At 36.6% G+C, this 24,287-nt stretch overlaps 1 protein-coding gene and 1 long non-coding RNA gene across 2 annotated transcripts; one reads left to right on the top strand and one right to left on the bottom strand.

The window, feature by feature from the left end:
- Positions 1–6,032: 6,032 nt before the first annotated feature.
- On the bottom strand, positions 6,033–7,147 carry LOC149954617 (uncharacterized). The gene is made up of 5 exons (XM_090167657.1): positions 7,031–7,147; positions 6,514–6,605; positions 6,351–6,449; positions 6,220–6,267; positions 6,033–6,140 (listed from the first exon to the last, which is right to left on the bottom strand). Exons 1-5 carry the CDS (start codon positions 7,104–7,106, stop codon positions 6,096–6,098), a joined length of 360 nt encoding a protein of 119 aa, XP_090023783.1. The 5' UTR covers positions 7,107–7,147; the 3' UTR covers positions 6,033–6,095.
- A 15,582-nt stretch (positions 7,148–22,729) lies between these two features.
- Positions 22,730–23,745, top strand: LOC149954616 (uncharacterized). The gene is made up of 5 exons (XR_016479800.1): positions 22,730–22,831; positions 23,170–23,261; positions 23,321–23,419; positions 23,502–23,549; positions 23,657–23,745. It is a non-coding gene; the product is annotated as an uncharacterized LOC149954616 (long non-coding RNA).
- The last annotated feature ends 542 nt before the right edge of the window (positions 23,746–24,287 follow it).

Genomic DNA, 24,287 nt, shown 5'->3' with positions numbered 1-24,287 from the left:
TATAATAATCTTTTTTACTTTGAAATCAAAAGTTTTGATTTCTTAATTTATATCTGATTATGCTTGGTCTGCTCCCGTTTTCACGTGTTCATCTATATATTTTACCAAAATGCCCGTTAAATGTTATCCGAAAGCCGATTTCTGAAAGCGACGATATTCGATGTCAGGCCTGCTTGAATGCCAGACACAGAGCATATTAACTGAACCACCGACAACTTGACTTCACTAATGTTAAACATTTAGTCTTATTGATATTGCTAAGTAGAGACGAGTCGGGCTAATTTTCAATTGACCCTACCCTTACCCGCTACAGCGTACTGCGTTGGTCGTGTGAAATGATTCGGCCCTTCGGGTGTTGTACGAAGAGAGAGGGGGTGGGAGAGAGATAGACGTCATGAGTTCTGCGAGCAGCGCGACTAGCATCTATTGTCTATCATTTCAAGGTCGTCTCAGTCGTCCGATTCGCCTAAACTTCTCTTACGTTTTGTTTTGGTTTTTGTTTTGATTTCACGGCGTTAAATTGCGAATAAGCCTTTCTATATAGTCGAACTTGTTTTAATGTATCGCCTTCGTCACGAGATACGTAGGAGTTCAGTTCAGTTTTGAAAGCTTGATCTTTATAAAAAGGGCGACTCGTCGAATTTTAATAGATCTTCATATAAAATACGAGAGGTCACGTGATTACGTTAGATTCATCGTGCAGTTAAATTTAGAGAGCGCGCGCATATTTTAGTTTTTGTTGAGCTCGCACGGAAATATTAGGAAGCGCGCGAGCCCGTTTACAAGAAGGCCAATGTTACTTTATAGAAAGGCCTTTTTGCAAGTTGCGTGTCTCGGCGTACTTTGAAAGAATTCTAGTTATTCCCGCGTCACAAACGAGTGACGAACGTGTATTTTCCAGCACGGGACTGACACTTGGTCCTCGAAGAACGAATTTAAAAGGTTCAACTCTATCACAACTAACTGTTCTTCACAAAAATTATTTAAATAAATAAATGCCTCTTGTTATATTTTGTATTGAATATCTACAACTACAAAATATACCTCTCCTCGGAAGAATAGTCCCTAGTGGTATTAATTTCTAGACATAACCCTTTAAGATATATCTCCGCATTTTAGAGTTATTTGTTAAAAATGTTATCCCAGTTCTATCCCGCCCGGTATAAAATTTTAATTATAATTAAAATAATTGAGACGAAACGACCAATTTTAATTTATTCATATTATCATAAGTAGTTACAACAGTGAGTTAGACGTACTATAAAAATGCACAATTGAATTAAACCCAGTTGAATATAATACGAAGCAAATTTTAATGAAAGAAATATCTACAGAGGGTATTATAACGACCGTTCGCTTTTTGGTTTATAATTTTAACAAAATCGGGCCGATTTTAATTAAATGATATTTTATCGAAATTTTGTTAAACGAATATTCCCCAAGGCCGCGCGATAAATTTAAGAGAATAATTTCCCGTCGACGTTACATCGAAAATTTTATTCGGGATTGCCAGAACTGTAACGTTGTGGGCGAGTGATTAGAAAATAAAATAGCAACCAGAATTATGCAAAATTATAAATGTTTATTTTTATTCAAAATAGTCTATGGAACGTTCTAGATTTAACTTTCATCAATGATCGAACAATATATATCCCTCCTACGTAATTGTACAGAACTGGTACTCAAGTGTCTAAGACTAGATTTGTCTTAGTTCATCGTGATTGAAACATAAACCAAAACACACTTAGACTTAAGTAAATATCATAAATTATACTGAGTAATTTTAACTAAATTCAAACTACCTTACTATAAACTCTTGCCTTAATTAACAGCTGAGAGCTGTTCGCTACTAATTACTTCCAATCTACTTAATTAGCCTCACAGGTTGAGTTGATAATTTCAAGGGTATAATTAGGTTATTCCAATTCAAAAAAATAACAACTTTATCTTACAGCTGACTTGAGTTAGTTCACAATTACTTTAACGCTTTCAGTCTTAAACACGCACTGTTCATACACTTAAGTCCCTTCACTCACGTTCCAAACGCGAAAACAATTTAACTCTTTTCTTGACCGAAGACCGGACATACTAATTAAAACCGCAAAGTAACCTCATAACTTTTGACCGACACCAGGACCCCGTCCTGTAGTATTTCGTCTGACAGCCAAGAACTAAGAAAGAATAGATCTATATTTACGGCAACGGCTTTATATACTTTCATTTTGTGTTTTTTTAACGCGTCGAGATTTGACTAAAGTTCGAAAAATTGAAGATATTATATTTTTTACCCGGTTTAATTGATAGTTCTCCACACGGCGGTGCTATATTATTACTTTGATATAGTTTCTGCGGGAGTTTTGAATAATTATCTTTTTTCTAAGCGTTATTAAAAGGTAACAATGAAATTTTGTTAAGAATTTAACAAAATTTTAAAACAAAACAAAGCCGTACCAAAGAATAAACAAACAAAGTTCCATAAACAATATATACAGATATTCTATTAATCCGTTTAGTAAAAAATAACCCGCCTTATCATAATTGTTAATATTTTCCCTAAGGAAGTCAATGGCTCGGCGGTGAACTATCCGCATTGTTACAATGTGACCCGAGTTCAATTCCTGATCACGATCAAATTTTACATTAAAATACTAAACTATTTAATTAAATATAAAATTTATTATAATTTATAAATATTTAATTAAATATAAGATTAATATAATTTATAAATATTTAATTAAATATAAGATTAATATATTTATAAATATTTAATTAAATATAAGATTAATATAATTTATAAATATTTAATTAAATTTAAGATTAATATAATTTATAAATATTTAATTAAATATAAGATTAAAATGATGTAGAATAAATTATAGTACCTAACGTTATAACTTTGTAAATGACATTCGCCAAAGCGGTTTTTTTAGAAAAACACCGTAACTTAACAAGCGTTGGTGGCTGAGTGGTTAGAGGAAATCTTTTGCACGAGGCTAACCCGGGTTCGATTCCCGGCCGGCGCCAACAAATCGCAAATTGATACTAAGACGAATACCGTTAACAATTGGTGGAAACCCTGCCATTGGACGTTGAAAGGTTGCATAACACTCAGCATTCGTACCGTCCCAAAGTCATTAAGTAGAAGCTGGAGAGAAAACGCCCGTACAAATACAACAGACTCAACATCCACAACCATCATAACACAAACACCACAAACTCTACACCCACAAACGTCATAACACGAACTCAACATTCACAACCTACGCATAAACATTACAAAAACGTAATACACCAAACCGTCACAATGGTGAGCGAAAAAACACCATCCAAACCAAACCGCAAATGAATCCGTTAACGCTCACCGTCACACGGTGGTTTTGCCAACCCTTCGAGAAGCTGCGAACGCAGAGATTTTGAGAAACTGCGTACGCAATGATTAACCTTTGCACGGAAAATGCGTACGCGTTCGCAGGACACACACACCCACAGACACGGTGATTGTATAACCCCTCCAGGGTACAAAGTACCCGCGGAGAGGTAAAGATGAAAAAAAAGCTTCATGCTATGGGTTGCGGCGGTTCTACGGGTCTTATCGCCAATTATCTGGTTTTCGGGTCTTGTCGGGTTTCCGGGCCGGGTCGGGCTAAATCGATTTTTTAATTTATCGGGTCGGGTGGGGTCGGGCAAAAATTATTTTCATTTTTTACGGGTCGGGTCGGGTCGGGCAAAATTTAATTTTAAAAATTACAGGTCGGGTCGCGTCGGGCAAAATTTTATTTTAATTATTTCGGGTCGGGTCGGATCGGGCAATATTTATTTTTACGTTTTTCTGGTCGAGTCGGGTCGGGCCGGGAAAAAAGTGGGCCCGACTCATCTCTACTGCAAAGTTTTCAAAGGTTTTGTTTTCATGACAAAGCCTTACTTTTCAGGTTATATCTTCTAATTCAAGATTACCTCTTTGATGAAAAATAATTATTACAAGATTGCCTTTTAATTAAAAATTTCATCTTTAATATACACAAACTAAAACGATTTCTGAACTTATCAAGATTACCACATTCAAGAACCTGGTTGGAATATAATAATGAATTAATGTTAAATTAAATCACCAATTTAATGGCTGTAATTACTTTTCGTTCAAATAGATCTACTACGAAATTTCGTTTTGGTGCACCCAAAAAATGGAAGTTATTTCTTACACTTACTTAGACCATAATTTCAATCAAAAACATTATTCATGTAATACGATAAACCGGTAACCTGTATTAAATGCAATGTAAGTCGCTAGCTGACTTGGTCCCAGGGTGGTGCTTTGAGTTTTAATCCAGCTGAGAATTATTATTTTTATTAGTATTATTTGGATTATCGGCTTAAAGCACCTGCTGTAAAGGGTAGTACAGCAAATTATGTCATTATTTTTTACTTCATTCGACCAGCTTGGTTATACCGCACAATTTTTTTTTAAACTTCCTTATGCAGCGGAATCAACCACAATTGTACTGAATGTAATTCTCCGGAAGTTTTGATTATCTAATTATAAAAATTCCTTATTTGTGTAAATTCTTAAAAATAAACCAACAATTATTGTAATTATTTTATTTCTTTAAAAAAAAATCATATATTTATCTAAACGTTTCAAAGTGAGGCTGTCCGAAAAAGGAAGTGAAACATTTCACGTTTCAAAGTGAGGCTGTCCGAAAAAGGAAGTGAAACATTTCACGATTTAAAGTGAGGCTGTCTAAAAAAGGTTTGAAACATTTCACGTTTCAAAGTGAGGCTGTCTAAAAAAGGTTTGAAACATTTCACGTTTCAAAGTGAGGCTGTCTAAAAAAGGAAGTGAAACATCTCACGTTTCAAAAAGAGGGTGTCTAAAAAAGGAAGTGAAACAAATCACGTTTCTAAGTTAGGCTGTCCCTAGGAGGGGTATTACAATCACCGTGTTTGTCTGTCCGGGCTGCGATCGCGTTCGCATTTTCGGAGCAAAGTGTTATCGCTGCGTACGCAGTTTCTTGGAATTGGGTGTATTATAATTTTCTTTTGCGAATTGTGAGTGTACGTGAATAATCTTCGACGTTTGGGACGGATTTAGTGCTTAGGGTTACGGGAAACGTCTCAACGTCGAAATGGCAGGGTTTCCACCAAATGTTCACGGTATGCGTCTTATTATCGATTTGCGATAGTATCGGGCGGGAATTGAACTCGAGCCCGTCTACATGACTGGCTATAAACTCTGCTTAGCGGAAAAGTATTTTAATTATTTTTAAAGTCAACATTCTTTACGTATGAAATTTTAAAGGTCAAATGTTGTATTAGCGCAGTCAGCAGAGATAAGATGGTTAAAGGGTAGAACCCGTGGGTGGTTCACTTAGTTAGTTTTTGTAATTTATTTACGGTTTTTCTTATCGAGGAGATGTATATTTTGGCTTGCCAACTTGTTCAGTTTTACAAGAACGATTATATCCATTTACGTCACAATGAGGTTTTGATGCGTCCTTTAGAAAGAAGTCAATTCTTAATATGTTTTATCAACTTTATTATATGCTGAAGTTTATATTCGATGAATTTTTTATTCATTTGTGTGTATTTAATTTTTACATATATAAAAGAATATCAAGTGTTATTTTGCCAATAGCAACAAGAATACGTATGGTTAACGGGTGATATCATGAGTCACTGAACCAGCTGATATCGCCTTTGCTGCCGTTTCTTTAAAAATCGTTGATTTTTTATTTTAAATAAAAGAGAGGAACAAAATAAAAGAGAGGAACAAAGATTCCCTTTTTGTGGAAGATTTTTAGTCCAACTGACATCGTCCCCTTTTATGAAATATACCCTAGAAAGGCCCTATAACTTAAGTTTATTGCCATCTTTAGCACAGTCGAAAAAATATCTTTATCACTGCTTCATTTCGCGATTTTTTCTGCCAAACTGCCCATTACCAGAAAGATAGAGGATGTAGAAAAAGGACTTATTCAATATTCTACCGTGAATGCTTAAAAGGTATCCCGAAAGTGATATTAATAACAAACATATAATAGCTGTCATTTATGGTATTTTATTGAACATTAACTCGAAAAAGATTGCTAAGATATTATTTAACCTCTGCAGAAAAACCCCCAACCGATGCACCAATTACGTTTCTAAAAAATAAATGGTTACCATCAGGTATAGAAAAAAATTCAACCAATTACGATCACTTATAAATAAAATTAAACTTACTAGACTTGGTTTTCTTAAAGAATCCACACAAATTCCTTCGAAACAAATCTGCAAAATAAACCAAATGGTTTTTCATTAAGAGAGGAACTACAGACAGCAGTTGGAATGCGTAAAAGTTTTTAAGTTTAGACCTTTTTCTCGCCACAAGTTGTTCTATTTGGTAAAGCAAAACTTTCAACCAAATCGGAACCTTTTTCGAAACAGTCAATCATGCAAGGATTTGAAGAATCCTAAAAACAAAATTAAATTTATCGTATTTGGTTTTTAAAGTCTTCCGACGTCATTGAAAATTACAATAATTCCGACGACGTCCAACTCTTCATCATCCTTGATCATTTTGCAATATTCGCTCCCAACAAAAGCTGTGGTACTTTCGTCATTGGTTCCTAACAAAAAAAACCCAAAGTATAATTTGAACGCTCATAATTAATTATATTCCTCTGAATTCACGCTTATACTTATAATGTACTCTTAGATTTACAATTATAGCTGTGCCATTTTTCCATTTTATAATTTAAATTACTTAATTCTAAAGATCTTTAATTTTTGCTAAGAGACAGCCAACGTTATTATTTTTAAAATGCCTTGTATTTTAAAACTACTTATATATGCTATTGGTCGAGCGAAAATGGTATTGTTTTAGTTTCAAACCAAAAAGCATTTGTGAATATATATTTTATTAAATGGTAATTTTTCAAAAAACACAATTAATGAAAAAAGTTTTCGATAAATTACGAATATTGGAGATGCATCTAAACTTTCTTTATCAAGTTTTCTACGTATTTTTACAGCGTCAATTTGTGAAACTTACCTTCAGTCGGAGAAGAAACTATCAAGTGAGGCAATGCAACTAGGACAATCGATAATGCAAAATATATGAACTTCATAATTCAAGTATAAGTATATGACAAACTTTCGTAGTATAACGATAAAATGGTTCTTGCCTAGTGAGCTCTTTATATTTATTTGGAAAAAATTAAGGTATTTGTCAATTAAATTTAAACCCTAACTTGTTTGTTTGCATTTTTCAGAAATTTAATTGACACTACCTTGATAAATCGCCGTCTCGTCCCATCGAGTCAGTCATCTCTCTCACCATTCACCAACCATTAATTTTTGCAAACATATTTATCAATGTTAAATATAATTGACACATCGTTAAAAATTTAGAGATTTATTTTTAACACAAGCTTTTTTTAAATCTGACTGAAAGAAAATTATCAATTTGGTGGCATTGAAAACAATAGCTTCCATCTCCAAGAAAGCAGCTATTGCTAAAATAAAATCATATAATTTGAATTTATTTCTCAAGTCATATGACAAGAGTATAAATTACCTGTAGCGAGGTTCTAACGCCTTTTTATTTTTAAAAACGATTTTGTAAAGGTGTCCACCTAAGGCGGAAACTATACCGATTACCGCACAATTTTTCTAACAGTGAACTGCGTATGAAAACTTTTAATGGATAGTTAAATAAGTTTTTAAAATTCTAAAATACTATTTAAAGCTATGATTTGTTACGTATCATACGAGTAATTCCTCTTCCTTCTCTGTCAAAACATCTATAACCTTTATAACAAACAACAACTCACACACCTGTTGTTTTAAAGAGACAGATTTCTATTATTTAGAAGCCAATTTCTAACAATTTTAATGCTGTTTGAATACAACTTCAGATATAAATTGAAAGTTTGGGGTAAGAAGTCAGTAATCAGGGCTCTTTCTTGGCCATCAGTTGAAGATTTAAGGTTATTTCTCCCTCATTGTACCTCTTTTCGTTTTGTGGTAAAGTTAGTCTCCTCCGAGTGGCGAAACCCTCGGTGCGCCTCCACCGCTGATACGGGTCAGATCAATAAGTTATTAAAATTCCTTAAACTTTATGTTTAATTTGGCTTTATAGTTCTAAAATAAATCCACGAAAAATCTGTACATAGTTTTCAGATTATGCTGCATCTGTAATCAACCAGTTTAATACAGTTGAAAATACATACTTAAAAAATTTATTAAATTCTTATAATATAATATATTATAATATCATAATTTTAAAAAGGCGATCATTTAATTGTAAATTTGGCTATAAGCTCCAAATTAAACTTCGTACAATAGTCAACGATTGTGGAAAACAACGAATCACATTGAACACCCCATAATGTTGAATTTATTTGAAGCTTGCCCCAATAAATTCATGTAAGGCTACGTATACATGATTGAAATTATCTAAACTAAGGAAAAACAACTAGTCTATTTTTTGGCGGAATGACTATCAACTGAGGTTGATAGTGCTAGGCGTTTAGGCAGTTTCATAGTTAACCTAGATTTTTATTTATTACTGAATAGTTTGAAAACGGCGATACCAATGTGCTGTTGAAATTTCAGGCTCATATTTCCAATTTGGTATATCAATTCTGACGTCGAACTGCTACTGCCGCTTGAGAACCAAAGTTGTTTTTAATAAATAAAACACAAAATATAAACTTTTTAAATTATCAACACACAATATATATGTACTTGAAAAACATCATTGTTTAGCTGGCTGTTATAGTTTTTTTTAAATATTCTAGACATGAAAACCTAATGCCTCAGATCAATAAACGTAAAATTCTGTGTAAGTAAACCGTATCTCCTTGTTTATCAATCTATCAGGTTTAATATTTTATTGTTTTCAATTATCTTTTAAATTTGTTTGATATCAGCCTAGTTTGGTAATTGGGACACAATAAATAATTAGATATATTGGACAGTTTAAGCCACTCCTAGAAAACATATACGGAAAACAATGTAGATTTTTCTCTACTTTGTACAAACTATACTCCTAGAAGTTCCCCCTCCACGTTTTCGAGGGGGTGGGGGCTTAATGGGTCTATCTCTAAATCAGTGCAATTTTAAATTATCCTTTTACATTATTTTTTTAATTTAGCCATAAACTAACTGATATAAATATAATTTTTGAATTTGAGAAAATCACATAAGAACACAGTTCTATCACGGGCTATCTGGAAACCGTCACGAGCTACTTTGATATTAACTGTTACTGACTATATTTGGAGAAGCGTTTTTTTTAAGTCAAGAATCAAATTCAAGCAGTTTAACAAATGAACACTATCATGGCTTCCAGACTAAGTGACTTCCAGATGATTAATAATTGAGGAAGTGAGAATAAATTTTTATCGAAGGATCTAATAAAACTTCGAGCAAAGCGCCTGGCTTATTTACATGGCTAGAGCAAAAACACGAAAACCACCAATGGTCTAGAGAGTGAGGAGTAAAAACGCGAACAAGTAAAGAGACCAAGAAGTGGGGGAGAAAACTAAGCTTTATTGGGGGAAAATATGCGGTACTTCGGCCGATAGGCCTTCAAGGCGAAAAACTTTATAACGACTCATGATTGTGAATGACTAACGTCTACGCAACAATGTAGATTTAACAACTTCATTAGATATTTGGGCAACCTTGAAACGTATTCTAGCTACAGTACATGAAAGATTTTGTGAACACTGAGAAGAAGGAAAATCAATCTTTAAAATAATTGACGAGAACTAATGCTTTTTATCACAAAGTTTGAGTAAGAAGAAATGGTCATTGTAGTACTAAGTTTATCCTAAGATTTGAAATATTTTGCAAGAAGTTTAAGATAAGACAAAGAAGAACTAATTGAAGAAGAACGTCCTTTTTAGTTTACAAAGAATTCAGAGTTTGAGATATATAAATAAAATAAAGCCTTAATGTCCGACTCCAATCACCAAAGCGGAAATTGACGTAGATCACCATGGGGGGGGGGGGGAGTAGACTACGCTTGACTATAGGGGGTATTGAAATAAAACCACAAGACAGCAAAATAATAGCGATGAACGATCTGACAAGGTAATTGTTAGTGTAGGGAGCTGTTGGCTCGCGTAGCATGAAGGGCTTGTCACGCATTATAACCCAGCCACCTGATTTAATGGCTTTAAAAGTCATTTGATGACTAAGGGCTTAGGTGGTGCCTTGTGTATTAGCTAACTGATTAATACCTGGACACTCCACGGCTAATGACCCTATACCACAACCCAATTATAGAGGGCAAAAATACTTGAGGTCTGTTCATATAGCTAGTAATGTAGAAGCTGGTAACAAATACCAGATTTCACCTCAAAGAAACGGAAATTGAGCTAATATTGCTAGTATGTAGGAAGAGGCCACATTGAGCAGTAAGAAACTTCGAAATTGAGCCAGATTTGCGATGACATATTCAGTTGGTTGTTTTGACGTTATTATGGTTGTAACAAGTAGTCAACTGACCCAATGACATCTCAACATGTAACATTTTTGAATTTTACAGAACGAAAGTCAATAGTCAATACTGCTCGAAGTCACATTCGAAACACTATTGATGTAGGAAATGTTCAAATCACGGTATCAGATGAAAAATACGCATTTGAATTTGAAGGGATATTTTATTTTAAATTGTCAGGTAACTAACTTAGTTAAGTCATAATTCATAAGATTTATGCAGTGATATAAATCAATGCTACCTTACAACAAAGGTACAAACCGGAACGGCTATAGTAAATTTGAAGGCTATACCAAATCAAACTTAGAGAATTTTTAATATAACCGTACATTAAAATTTGATTTTTAAGAAATGAGAGGAGGCGAATACACGTCAAAATAATTCAAAACCTTTTTTGGGAACACCTCAACAAAATGATGTGTTGGAACCGATCAATCCAACAATTTTGGATGCAGCAAGATGTATGTTATTCACCAGTATGGAATGCCAACATATAAACAGGGTGTTTCAAAAGATAATGCAAAAAAATTAAGGAGTTGTAGGGGGTGAGTTGAGAAGAATGCCTTTTTTTTCCTATTTTCCTACGATGAGTTAAAAGAGTGCCAGAGAGCTTCAAAGTGTGGCTTACTAGCCCCTGGAAGTAGGCTGCAACAAGCACCAAACCAAGAAGCAGGGAAGTGCAAACATTAAGGTTTGGATTCGTGTGATAGGTAAAACGGACTTTGTAAACAAATCGAGGTAACCAGAGTAAACATTAACAGTATTTAAATTCGTGATCATATTCAAATTGCAAATATGGAATTCACTTCGGACGAACTGGCCGATAATAATTTCGTATATAGACTAGCGGATGTCAATCCTTTGGCTGCTCAACGTCTCTACCAGGAAAAGTACCCGAACCGGCACATCCCCGTCTTACGGACTTTTAGTTATGTTCATCGTCGATTACGTTAGACAGGCACATTCTGGGTACGTTACTTAATTGTTTGCTTGAACTTCTCTGCGACTGGTTCGTTACATTCGTATTGTTCGTTTTACAGAACAAGAACGAAGTAGGTTGCCCGCAATGCTCAGTTGGTTTTGTGCTTGTTTCAGCCTACTTCCAGGGGCTAGTATGCCATACTTTGAAGCTCTCTGGCGCTCTTTAACTCATCGTAGGATAATGGAAAAAAACAGGCATACTCGTCAACTCACATCCTACAACTCCTTAAAAATTTTGCAGAGCCTTTTGAACTACCCTGTTATCGCAACAGATGTCCTAGAAAAGCTTAAAAACATGGGAACGGTGTAAGAAGACTACGAATCAGAAAAAACATTAAAGGCCAAATGGTTTTTTTTAATTTTCAATTTTATTTGATTATTTTATGGAACTATAGTTAATTAATTGAGATTTATTAATTTTAAAAAATAAGTATAATTTGTAATGGATTGTTTATTATAAAAAAGAAAATTACATTAAAATAGATTATCTATGTAGACCGCCAACGAAGCTCCCGGAGGAAACGTGCTTAAAATGGAAGCAGCGTTACCCCGTTGCACGGCTATAGCAATACGTTGGACGAGGTATTCCACGGAGCGAGGTTCGGATGTGGCATATCGAATATTACGCCCTATGGCGTGGATGAGAGCCAAGGCGTCGCGACCGAAGGAGCCCAGTGTTTCAATAGCCACGGCCTTAAGTTGGTAGCGGTATTTGAGGCCCGAATATTTGGATATTTTCATCTTTTCAGCCTGGGTGGTGGCCCAGAGAGGGGCTGTAGAGGAATTGGTCAAATAAGAAGGCGCTGGCGAGTCAGTACAGGTGAAGTCCCACACCAACGATTTGCCACCCGACCATGGAACCTTAGTCATCCCGTCCGGACGTTTAACGTCATCGCGAGAGAGGCCACGCGGCTCGAGATCGGAGCGAACTCCGGCCGACACTAGGGTGCGTTTCAGGATGTCGTTCACGGCACCATGACGCGACAAGCGATCCGAACTGCGTTTACAGCTTAAACCGTGGGTGCCAAAGGAATCAACATGACCCCCGCAAATACACGTATGAGGCACGCATATGTGGGCTCCCAACCGAAGGCCGACCGCGATTCTAAAAGAATCATCATCTAAATGAGTGCCCAAAGATGGCGACGGAAGAGTGTTCAACCAAACACCCGATTCCTTTGAGGAGGCTGAAAGCAAGGCGGGCCTTATCGCGGTCAGTAGACGCGTCACCGAGCAAAAAATTCGAGGTATTTGCGATAGTTGGACCTTCCCATTCGCGTTGATGGCACCGCTTATCCGGAGAAGGCGGGGTTGAAGCTGAAGTGAGTTCCCACTCAGCGAGGGCATCGAGAGCCAACTCGTTGGGCAAAGCCTTAATGCGGTTTGGGAGAATGTCATTAACCAAATCTATCACACTGTGTCAAGATGACAGGTAAGCCGGCAAGGCAAGTTTAGAAGCGTGGCGGATTCCCAGACCGCCTTGAGCTACCGGGAGCGAGGCCTGCTCCCAGGGACCCTCGTCCATCAAAGTATTGGTAACGTTTTGAAGGGCCAAACGGAGCGCGTTATCGAAAGAGCCAAACAGGAGCACTGCGTAGGAGGAAAAGCAGCTTAGGTATGGCCAACGAGTTTTTCAATAAGAAAAAGCCGTGGTAGGCCAAGACGTGCTGAAGGTTCGCAGACATGGTGGACAAAGACTGGCATTTAGTTTCCACGCACTTCAAGATGGCTTCTTGTGAGAGGGGCGAGCCCAAACGAATAAAATTGTAGCGATCAACAATTTCGATTCCAGGGGCCGCCGATTCAAGCATGGAAGTGAAATGAGACGCTTGGACCCCGCCAGCATTGAGGATGGATTAAGCTCGAGACCGACGCCAAGGGAAAGCTCTTTCAGGAGAACCAAGTCATTCAGGACTAACTCAGGATTGACTCCCAGCGATGAATCATCAAGATACCAAACATTAAATTCGGATTTCATCTTTAACGCTACTTTTTGGACGATTAAGCAAAAAAGAGCGGGGCCTAGAGGATCCCCTTGCTGAACGCCTACTTCCGACGAAATTAAGGACTCGCCAAAGTTTAGGTGGGTCGAAAAATGATATCATTGGCGTAAAAAAAAAGATAAAGAATTGGGAGCTCATTATAGATGCATTCGAGGAGGCGATCTCGACGAACAGTGTTAAAAGCGTCGCGAAAATCTATTTTAAGTTATATTTTGGCATCTGAGTGGGCGTGGTTGAGATAGCGCCAAGTAGCGTGGGCTGCATCTTCGGCCCCACCGCGCATGCCAAAACCCAACTGCACGGGGCGAAGACGAGGGCCAAGCGAAGGCATAATGAGCGAGCAACCCCACTTGGCGACTGGGCGGCGGAGAGTATTTCCCACAGCAATCGGGCGTATGCCACCATCCTTTTCCTTCAAACCACATAACGAGGCTCCGTATAAGATCGGACAGATGCCGGAAGGGACTTCACCGGCAAGCATCAGATTGCGTAGGCTGGTTAGAGATTAAAGTAACGACTCCCCAGCCGTTCCCGTACCATTGGAAATTAAATCCTTCAGGTGCTGGGGTCGCAAGTTGTCTAGGCCGGTCGCGGAACCAGACGGAAAGGAGAGGATAGCGGAGCGGACGTCAATTACTGCTATACGTTAGGTCGCGATATTGAAGACAAATCTGAGGGTTCGTACGAGAAGTCTTGGTGGTTCGTACCCAGCGGATGTTTGCGGCGCAGGACGTCGAGCGTTACAGCGTCGAACGGGGCAAAAGGGTCGACCGATGGTTAATTATACAAAGTATGACGAAGAAGGCAGATTAGTAGGACACAAGCGTAACTAGATGCATTTGTTTTTACCCAAATTCATGGAATTGACTATGACCAAACCAATTTTCTGGTGGTTCAGACAGACTACAAGAATACTTTTTGAAACATTTGTTAAAAATAACTAGGATGTAGAACATTTGGATAAAGGTGCAGCCGACATGAAGACCGAAATAGACGAAGAAGTATATCTTGAGGTTAGAGTTTACTGGTCAAGGAACCATTTTAGACTACACCTACAGAAAAAGGAATTGAAAAACCAAGACTATGTTAGGACACTTCGTAAAAGCATTTTTTATTTTCATTAATCGGGACGTTTATGCAACAGAAACCTGGGCGTTTTATTATGATCACAAAAATTCAAAAGATTCAGAGCTGTCTCTTTTGATAATTATCGTTCAAACGGAGATCTCATTGTTACTACATATGTATACGACTTAGTTCTTTAGGACAAGCTTTAAGTATTTAAGGTTTTAACATGACATTTTCATTTAAAAGTCTAAGTAAAAACTAAGCATGGTTTATCAGAGGGAATCCGTCAAACACATAACGACGCAGTTCTGATGGACCAAACACTTGAGAAGAAGGAAGTTCTAACTGAGATAGGTATGGGAGTGTCAAAATCTTCATGCTACTTCACTAGGCTCATGTGTGAAATAAAAACCGTGTGAAGATGCTCAAGAACGCGATACATATACATGTAGCTGTTATATACTGGCAAGTAATTGAAAGCCGTTTATTCATGCGTACACATTTATAAGATCTAGTATTATTATCAGCAAATAATCCCGATACATTGGTCAGGCATGACACATATCTTGGGTTACATGAACTGTACCAAAAATGAAACAAACTTTAAAAAATGTAAACAAAAATGCGAAGCCTCTGGAAGTACATTTTGACGCTCTTCGGCCTAAATCATTCAGCGGATACGTGATAAAACTAAGAGAAGCTACAGTGAGTTAAGCATGAAGAAAACAACGTCGTACAGCCTTAAGCCTCGTTGAGGCGGAATTCCTTGTCCTCAGTAAAGTAACGAAAGAATGCACGTGCATTGAAAATCTTCTCAATTAAATCGGGCAAGGTGAATTCGTGAAGAAAGCCAAAGCCGTTCATATCACAACTAAAGAGCCATTCACCTTGTGAAAAATCAACATCTATTAGCATCTGGGGTCGCTGAGCCAGGACAGAAGACCGTGGTGCTGAATTTAAAAAAATATAATTTGCTTTTCTATCAGTCATGCCCATAGTATTCTAACAATTAACCCTAATCGAACTTTCTTATGTTCTTAACATAGTTGTGTTAAGGGCTCGGCGATCGGATAACGGTTATCCACTAGTAAATGCACTCCATTGTGGAGTGATTAATTATTTAATACCACATTTAAGTTTCGATATATTTACCAATTTTATCCATGAAAGTTAAATCGCTGAAAAAAATTTCTTTTTATTTGCCACTATTGTTGTGTTGGAATTAAACAAATTGGAGAACTTTTACTGTTTAATTATCGGGGAAAACGAACCACAGTAGAATTTATTTTGGTTGAAGGCAGCGACCCGAAACTTCGCTAGGCTAAGTTTACAAAAGGATTTCTCGAGTACTAATTTTTGGTAAGAACTCTTTATTACATGATGATGAAGTGCTTTATACAATAGTGAAGCCGGTTTATATACCGAGTTAGAAAAAATATAATATATTTAAAAGGGAATAAAATGTTATAAAAAAAAACTTTACTCTTATTTTTTATCTAATTTTAGTTTTTACATAAACTCCCCGCCGATGAGTTTAATACTCATCCAAAATTTCTGGTTACACAATTTGATTTTATTGAACTTCTTATGGATCAAGTTATTGGATCGGTCTTTGAAGATAGCTTCCTTTTCGAAGATGGACTCGACACGCACGAACTTTGTTGTCTCTACCACGGAACAGTTCTTCAACACGGGCGATTTTCCAGTGAGTTCTCGGTAGGTACTGTCGGTGGCCAAGAACGATATCTCCCTCTTTAATCTCTCTGGTTTCTCGAGGATTCTGGTACTGATGAGCGGATCGGAGCTCCATGATGTAGTCATTTCGCCAACGTCCCCAGAACTGATCAAGCAATGATTGTCTATATTTCAGTCGCCTTGTGAGATCTCGCTTGGTGGAGGATACCGCTCTGTTGACATCGTAGATTCTGGATGGAAGCGCCATGAGCCGCTGACCGATGAGAAAATGACTCTGACACAAGGGTGCTGGCTCTTCGGCGTCGTTGTAGCTAAATGTTAGTGGTGTAGAATTGAGAACGGCATCGTTTTCCGTCAAGATAGTCTGCAATTCTTCGGCGTGAAGAGATGACTTTCCAAGGACTTTCTTGAGCGCGCTTTTGATAGATCTGTCCAGCCTCTCGTAGAAGCCACCCCACCATGCGGCTTTCCTATGACGAAAGTCTTTCAGTGACGAACGTCCCTTGAGCTGCTCCGTCCATCAAACACCGAATTCTTTGGCTTCTCTGGTTAGGGCCACAAAGCCTTACTTGTGCTGTTTGTAGTAGCACGGTTCGTACCTCTGATGTAGTCGTTGTAGTGAGGTAAGCGATCTGGTTCGCAACAGGTAGCGATGTGGCGTCGGTATCTTTGACTTCGTTGACACTTCTCTTCTCTTCGCAGAGACTTGGATGGTGTTTCCGGGTACAGAGCTTATATTTTCGTTTTCATTTTTCCCAGCAATTTCGCGAGCTATGCCTCGACTTGAGACAAATGAAACAAAGCCTTTCTTGTTTTACGATATGTAATTTCTCTTCGACCGGTTTCTCGCAGGAACCCGAAGAATGCCCAGACTCTTGACAGTAGACACATTTAGATTCGGTTCCGACGTTGAAGATTGTCACCGATGGTATTCTTTTTTGCTCTTGACTGCCATAACTCTTACAGGTTTTTGGCTTCCTTCGCTCTTGGGAAGACTTCGTTGCTATTTCTCAATTTTTGGTCGTTGTTTCCAACTCGCTGAATTCTAAGGCCAGTTCTCTGCTTTCCATCACGTCCCAGGTCACCTAACCTTTCTTCATACGTGAGCAGGGTTGGCAAGTTTTAAACAAAATGTTTAAAACAAGTGTTTAAAACACGTTTAAAACACATATTTTAAACAAACACCAATTTGTTTTAAACGTTTTAAACTATCTGTTTTAAACATGTTTTTATAAGGTACATTTTCATTTTTTTTCTAAGATTTTGGTTATTCAATATGAGGGAAAAGGTAGAAAAAACCATTCCAAGGCTCTAAGAAAGGTAAATTGTATTGATAACGGGTAGTTTGATTTTAAGATTCTCTGAAAAGAGCGACTGAAAGGGCTCGATATGATTTCCTAAATTTCCTACCAGTGCAAAAATCCTACGAACGCATTGAATTTTGTCTTTTTGTTTAAATAGAATGTATATAGCTGCCAATATACATCTATTTGGGACACTACTGTACCTATGTACGAGATAAAAGTAGAGTTGCTATTTAGTCGGGTTGTGCCGGGTTTTAAGAAACAAGAAACACGGACGGTCTGGACAGATCGGGCTAAAACCGACTAGGCGGCACTCCTAGATAAAAATCAAGGGATTTCGGTCCCCTTTCTCGATTTTTTTGAAATTTTATGATGTGATGGAAGTTTTAAGATTATAGAGGTATCTAAGTTCTTATTTTTTATAACATTGTTTATTTGTGATCATTTATGACTGCAAACGTGCACATTTCAATAAACCAAAACTAACAAGTTGGCAAGCCAAAATATACCTCTCCTCGGTAGAATTGTCCCTAGTGGTATTAATTTCTCGAGATAACCCTTAAAGATATATCTCCGCAATTTAGAGTTATTTGTTAAAAATATTAACCCATTGCTATCCCGCCCGGTATAAAATTTTAATTATAATTAAAATAATTGAGACGAAACGACCAATTTTAATTTATTCAGAATATCATAAGTTAAGTAGTTACAACAGTAAGTTAGACGTACTATAACAATGCACAATTGAATTAAACCCTTTTACAGAACAAGTTTATCAGTTAAATATAATACGAAGCAAATTTTAATGAAAGAAATATCTACAGAGGCTTTTTGGAATTACTCGCTTACGAAATACTTGCCGCATCTTTAACGCTCATTTTATTTCAACACTCGCCCTTGATGAAGATACCGTAGATATCTGGTAGTGGACGACTCGTTCACTTCCTGTTGACGTTGTGACGCATACCACATGAAAAAGACCAATGCCGTCCAATTTCCAATATCATATAATGACTCGCACACCCAAGAAATCATTGACTGCGTTAGAAATCGTAGATATCCAAATATCCACACCAAATGTATTTACAAGAAGCAAAAACCTTACCATCAACAAAGCACAGAGAGCCACTTGACTAACCGCCACCTCTTAAAGCAATTAACGTTAAATTATCTCCTTTGAATTAACAGAACTATATATAGGTCGTTAAGAAAGTGGACCACCCACAGGGTCTACCCTTTAACCCTCTAATCTCGGCTGGCTGCGCTAAAACAAGATTTAACCTTTAAAAAATACCAGATTAGGCCTTCATAAATTCATTAATAAAAAAAGACTTTATTACCTATTATGCTAACGATGCCTGTCTTAATTTCAGTGAATCTAAGCAGCTATCGGTGGTTCTGTGGTAGAGCGCTCGACTGCCAAGCCGAATGGTCTGGGTTCGAAACTTGGGTGGCGCATTTGTTTTTAATCAATAGAGAAACGCTAAATTAGAATTTCTTCGATGCAATAATTTCAATTTCAATTCTATTTAAATTAAACCAAAATTTCGTACTCTATTAAATACGCTTCCGATAAAGCTGAAGGTCTAATTTTCAATAAGGCGTAACAAGTGTCGGTGGTTCTGTGGTAGAACGTCCGCCTGTCAATCAGGAGGTCTCGGGTTCAAATCCCGCCCGATGCGATCGCAAATTGATACTAAGACGAATACCGTGAACAACTGGTGGAAACCCTGCCATTGGACGTTGAGAGGTAGCATTACACTCAGCACTCGGTCCGTCCCAAAGTCATTAAGAAGAAGTTGGAGAGAAAACGCCCATATAAACACAACAGACTCAACATGCACATCCATCAGAACACAAACACAACAAATTCAACACTCACAACCTACGCATAAACATTACAAAAACCGTAATACACCAAACCGTCACGACGGTGAGCGAAAAAACACCATCCAAACCAAACCGCAAATGCATCCGTTAACGCTCACCGTCACACGGTGGTTTTGCCAACCCTTTGAGAAACTGCGTACGCAGTGATTACACTTTGCACCGAAAATGCGAACGCGTTCGCAGTCCTGACAGACTTTGTCCCCTCGGAGAGGTAAAAACCACGTGTGGATAACTAGCTATTTTCCCTTTTCTTAGTACTATAGGACGGAAAATTCCAGGAGGATAGCTATATTAAAAACCCTACTACAGGTTAGGTAGTATTTGCATGGGTCATCGAAAACCCAAAGGCCGTCAATGGTTGGTCAACAACGCTTAGGGGAATTCTTGGCTCGTTTAAATAAGCGTGTACTCTTTGGTTCTTCTCCCTGTGAGTTTACTTATAATACCATAAGTGGCATAATTACCCTAAGTGTGCCTATAGTAGCCTTTACCACAGAAAATATTTAATTATAGCTTGTTCTAACCAGACCAAAGAAACGTAGGACTCGCGAATTCCGTTCAAGTACTCTATATGGTATTTTTAATGCTCGCGCCGCAGACGCCGCTTCGCAAACACAAAAATGACGTCATTTACGTCACTTTCGTTAAAAAAGGTATAATTGAAAAATTCATCTTATTGACACACTTAGGGTAATTATGCCACTTATGATAATACGTTTAATGATACCTAGGAGCAAGGATCCTAGATGATACGTAATATTTCTTTAAATGAGTTTACTCGTGAGTCTGATTCCATTCATAAGTATAATGAATAGTTTAAAACGTGTTTTAAACATAGTTTTTTATTGTTTATTATGTGTTTTTTATTGTTTGATTTAAAAACAGTTAAAAACAATGAATCTTGTTTAAAACAATAAAAAACATTGTTTTTGTTCTTTTTGAAAAAAACAAGGATTTTGCCAACCCTGTACGTGAGAATTCCAACAAAATGTCTTGGGGAATTCGTTGCTTCAGGATGGTTCGTAGAAGTTGACCGTAGGTGTCGGATCCAATGTTCATCGCATTCAGACTTTGGATTTCGATCTCCAAGGCATCGTATAATCGTCGTAGCCCATGGACGTCGCTAGATTTTCTTATGGTTTCCAATTTCAGGAAATTATCCATGTGTTTATCCAATATTCTAATTTAGTTTCCGAATCGTCTCGTCAGGATGGTAATCGCCTCGTCGCTAATGGCTAGCCCTTTGATTGCTCTGGCGGCCTTGCCTTCTAAATGTGATTGCAGATAAGCGAATTTTTCTACGTTACATAGTTTTTTATTCTGATGTACTGCAGCGTCGTACTGGTCCCAGAACGCCGTCCATCGTGTTGGCTCATCGGAATACTTGGCCATCGTCTATTTCGGTAACTTGACCGTGATCGCTCTCATCTCTTCGTGAACGCTCTCTAAATTCGCTCTCGGTACCGTCGCCCTTGCTGCATGTTTTTTCTCGTTTTCTTCTCGGAATCAACTACGTCTTTCACGATTTCCACTTCGACCGTAACCAAGTCCTGGATCGACGAGCTCATTTCTGATAATTCTGTTTCTTTCTGAACAAACGGTTGAACAAAGCCTCTAGATTTTTGACGTTGACTTGATTCGTAATCAGATCATCGTCCACGCTTTTTCTTTAGTTTGCTTAAGTTATCAGCGTAGAGGAATGGATAGACTGCTCTTCTCAAGGATTTCTTGTCACAGGTTTCGGCACCATTAATTTGTAGAATTTCTTTTGGGTGAAGGCAGCTACCCGAAATTTCGCTAGGCTAAAGTTTACAAAATAATTTACTAATTTTTGGTAAGAACTCTTTTTATAATAGTGAAGCCGGTTTATAAACCGGAGTTAAAAAATATAATATATTAACCAGGGAATAAAATGTTATAAAAAACTTTACTCTTTTTTTTTATCTAATTTTAGTTTATATACCTCCTTCCTGACAAACCATAGTCAAATAATTCGATCATCTTTTAAATCAGAAAATTCACCGTTGGCGAGCTTGTAAAGTAAACACGGATGAAACAAACGTTTTAACCGTAATTATCCATTCGTTCGGACTAAGCAGTAAAATATTGTTAGACTATTACTGTTTAACTACCGGAAAAAACAAGGTCGCGGAGCAATGATCACGAAGGCGAAGACTTTTCGACTAGAGTGTACTGGATATGCCATAACTTCGAGTGTATTGTGTAATTTTTGACAGATCATGATTTTTTTGTCATCTCTGAGACTAGTGTGGGAAACAAGTTAATCCAACCCCCGGTGGTTTCCTTTAACTCTGAACCGTTAATGGACCGGATTAAGCATTTATAAGTCCGTCGATGGGCGTCAGTAAGCGTGAATTCAAAGTACTTATTAAAACTCACCAATTTCTTATGACATTCCAATACAATAATTTTTATGTAAACTGCATTGAATATTTAAAGATTATTATTTCCAAATCAAATTATAACGAAATTATTTATGTATTACTTTTTTTCTGATTTGTTCATATAATAAACAGTTAATATATTTATTATTCCGACGCTTTTGGTATTCTCAACCACCGGATGTGATTTCCTTACCATCGAAAGACTCAACAGTTATTTCATTTAGATTCGAAGAATACGGATTTTGATTAAAATCACTAAAGAAGATATAATAGTAATGTGTGTATGATAGCTGTCCTATGTGTTTACTGCATATCATTAAACTTTTTATTTGGCACATGCTCGCCTATTTAATGGTTGACTACTCAAAGTGGAAAAGGAGTTCGTGAAAGAGAACACATACGTAGACTTGATTAAAAGTTTGTTCCCTTAAGCTAAATTAAAGTAAAAATATCGCTACGGACAGCTCCTAATATTTTAGCCACATGACTTATGAATAAATACATTCATCCATGTTCGGTGAGACCGTGAGAGCCTCTGATCTTGGTTGCTCTCTCGGAGACGGTATAATGGGTTTTTCCAATTTTTTGATATCACCAATTTTGTTTTAACTTTCAGAGTTGAAAAAAAATATTTACCTTTATAATTAAGGAACTGTCAATTATTTTTGACCTGTTTAAATATTTCCAAGAAAAATTAAATAAATAAATGTTTGTAAGAGAAATGTCAGATTTGAACAGAGATTTAACGAGACGTCGATTTTATCATTGTAGTGTCAATTAAATTTCTGAAACCAATCTAGTCAAGGATTCAATTTAATTTCAAGAGACCAACATTAATTCGTATAAATATCGTCAACTCACTTGGCAAAAATCATTCGTTCTTTTTCTAACGAGAGTTGCCATACACTTAACTTTCCATTATGAATTTGCAATATTTTCTTTGGTCTATTAGCCTGGTTGCACTGCCTTGCTTAATAGCTACTTCTCCGACTGAAGGTAATGGTCTAACATTTCCAAAATTCATATTATATAAAATAATATTTTATCCAAATTTATTTCCACCTCACTAAAGCTAATTTTTTAACGAATAGCGCTTCACTAATGGCATCTGTTAAAACCAATTTTTACTGCTAACGTGTGTCTGTTGCTTTTTTAAGGTTTAAATTTTTTAAACATTTTCGAAAGCTAAAACTTCGCCTAATATTTAAAATAATATGAAACAAAAGTTGGTAATTGAGATATATAAAACTGCCTAAATCGATATCTATCTGTAAGCGTGAATTTAGAGTAATAGGATCAATTTAGTCCTGAAAGTTATAATCTCTTTTTTTAAGTATACAATGACAAAAGTACCACACCTATTGATGGAAGCGAATATTGCAAAGTAACCAAGAATGAAAAATAAGCGAAACTCATCGGAATTATTGTAAATTTGAATTACGTAGGAAACCCTTTAAATTTAATTCCTACTAATTATTTTTTTAGGATCCTTTAAATCCTTGCGTTATTGACTGTTTCGTCCAAGATTCCAATTTGGTTGAAAGATTTCCCTTACCTAATAAAACCATTTGCGGCGACAAAAAGGTAAACTTTTAGATTCATAGAAGAAACCACAGCAGTATTCTACTTGCAGTTCATTTCTAATTAAATAACTATTATTTTCAAGCTTTGTTATGACGGAATTTGCGTAGATTCTTTTAGGAAACCAAATTTAGTGAGTTTTTTTAATTTAAATTTTTTCTCGGGCTTTGCTTTATTTTTAAAAGAGTCTGAAATATTTATTCTATTACTAATTTTTATTTTTTTTAAATATTTTTGTAGAAACTCGATTGGTGCATTTTCTGTTTTGGTTAAAAAACATCTTTGCATTCTTATATCTGTGTCTTTAAAAGAAAATAAATGAACGTAATTAACATTTGGTTATTATTATTCTCTATCGGGACATAATTGAGAGATTCACATTAGAATCACGAAGGACACTTTCTCTATACCTAATTATCTTCTAGCTATGGCCATTTTGGCAAAAACTATGACCATTGCTAAATGCGAAAGATTTTTACTCCGATTATATCAAGATGGCGCTACACAACATGAGAGGTATTTCCAGTTTCTTTTTAATAACGGCGCAAAAAAGCACGCTTGGTGGCACATGTTAATTGAAAGGTGTGCCCCTTTATTAAATAATAGCGGGGAAATTAACTTCCCCAGCGTTGTGTAGCGCCATCTTGAGCATAGTCGCCGATAAATTTTAAAGAAAAACATTGTTTCTCTCTTTTTCTACCCATTTACTTAACAAATTCGGAGATTTTCGAATAATTAAAGCCTTTGTCACTCGGTGCAATAACTTATTTCTATAAAGTTATTTTATAGAATAAAGTTTAAAGCGCGGGTTAAAAATTGACACTTTAAACTAAGACCATATACACCTGGACCATAGAAACTACAAGAGGAA

The sequence above is a fragment of the Leiobunum rupestre genome, chromosome 3 (genome assembly GCF_980474605.1).
Source record: "Leiobunum rupestre chromosome 3, qqLeiRupe1.1.hap1, whole genome shotgun sequence".
NCBI classification, from domain to species: domain Eukaryota; kingdom Metazoa; phylum Arthropoda; class Arachnida; order Opiliones; family Sclerosomatidae; genus Leiobunum; species Leiobunum rupestre.
Note: the sequence above shows the minus strand (reverse complement) of the source record. Positions and strands in the feature narration are given on the sequence as shown.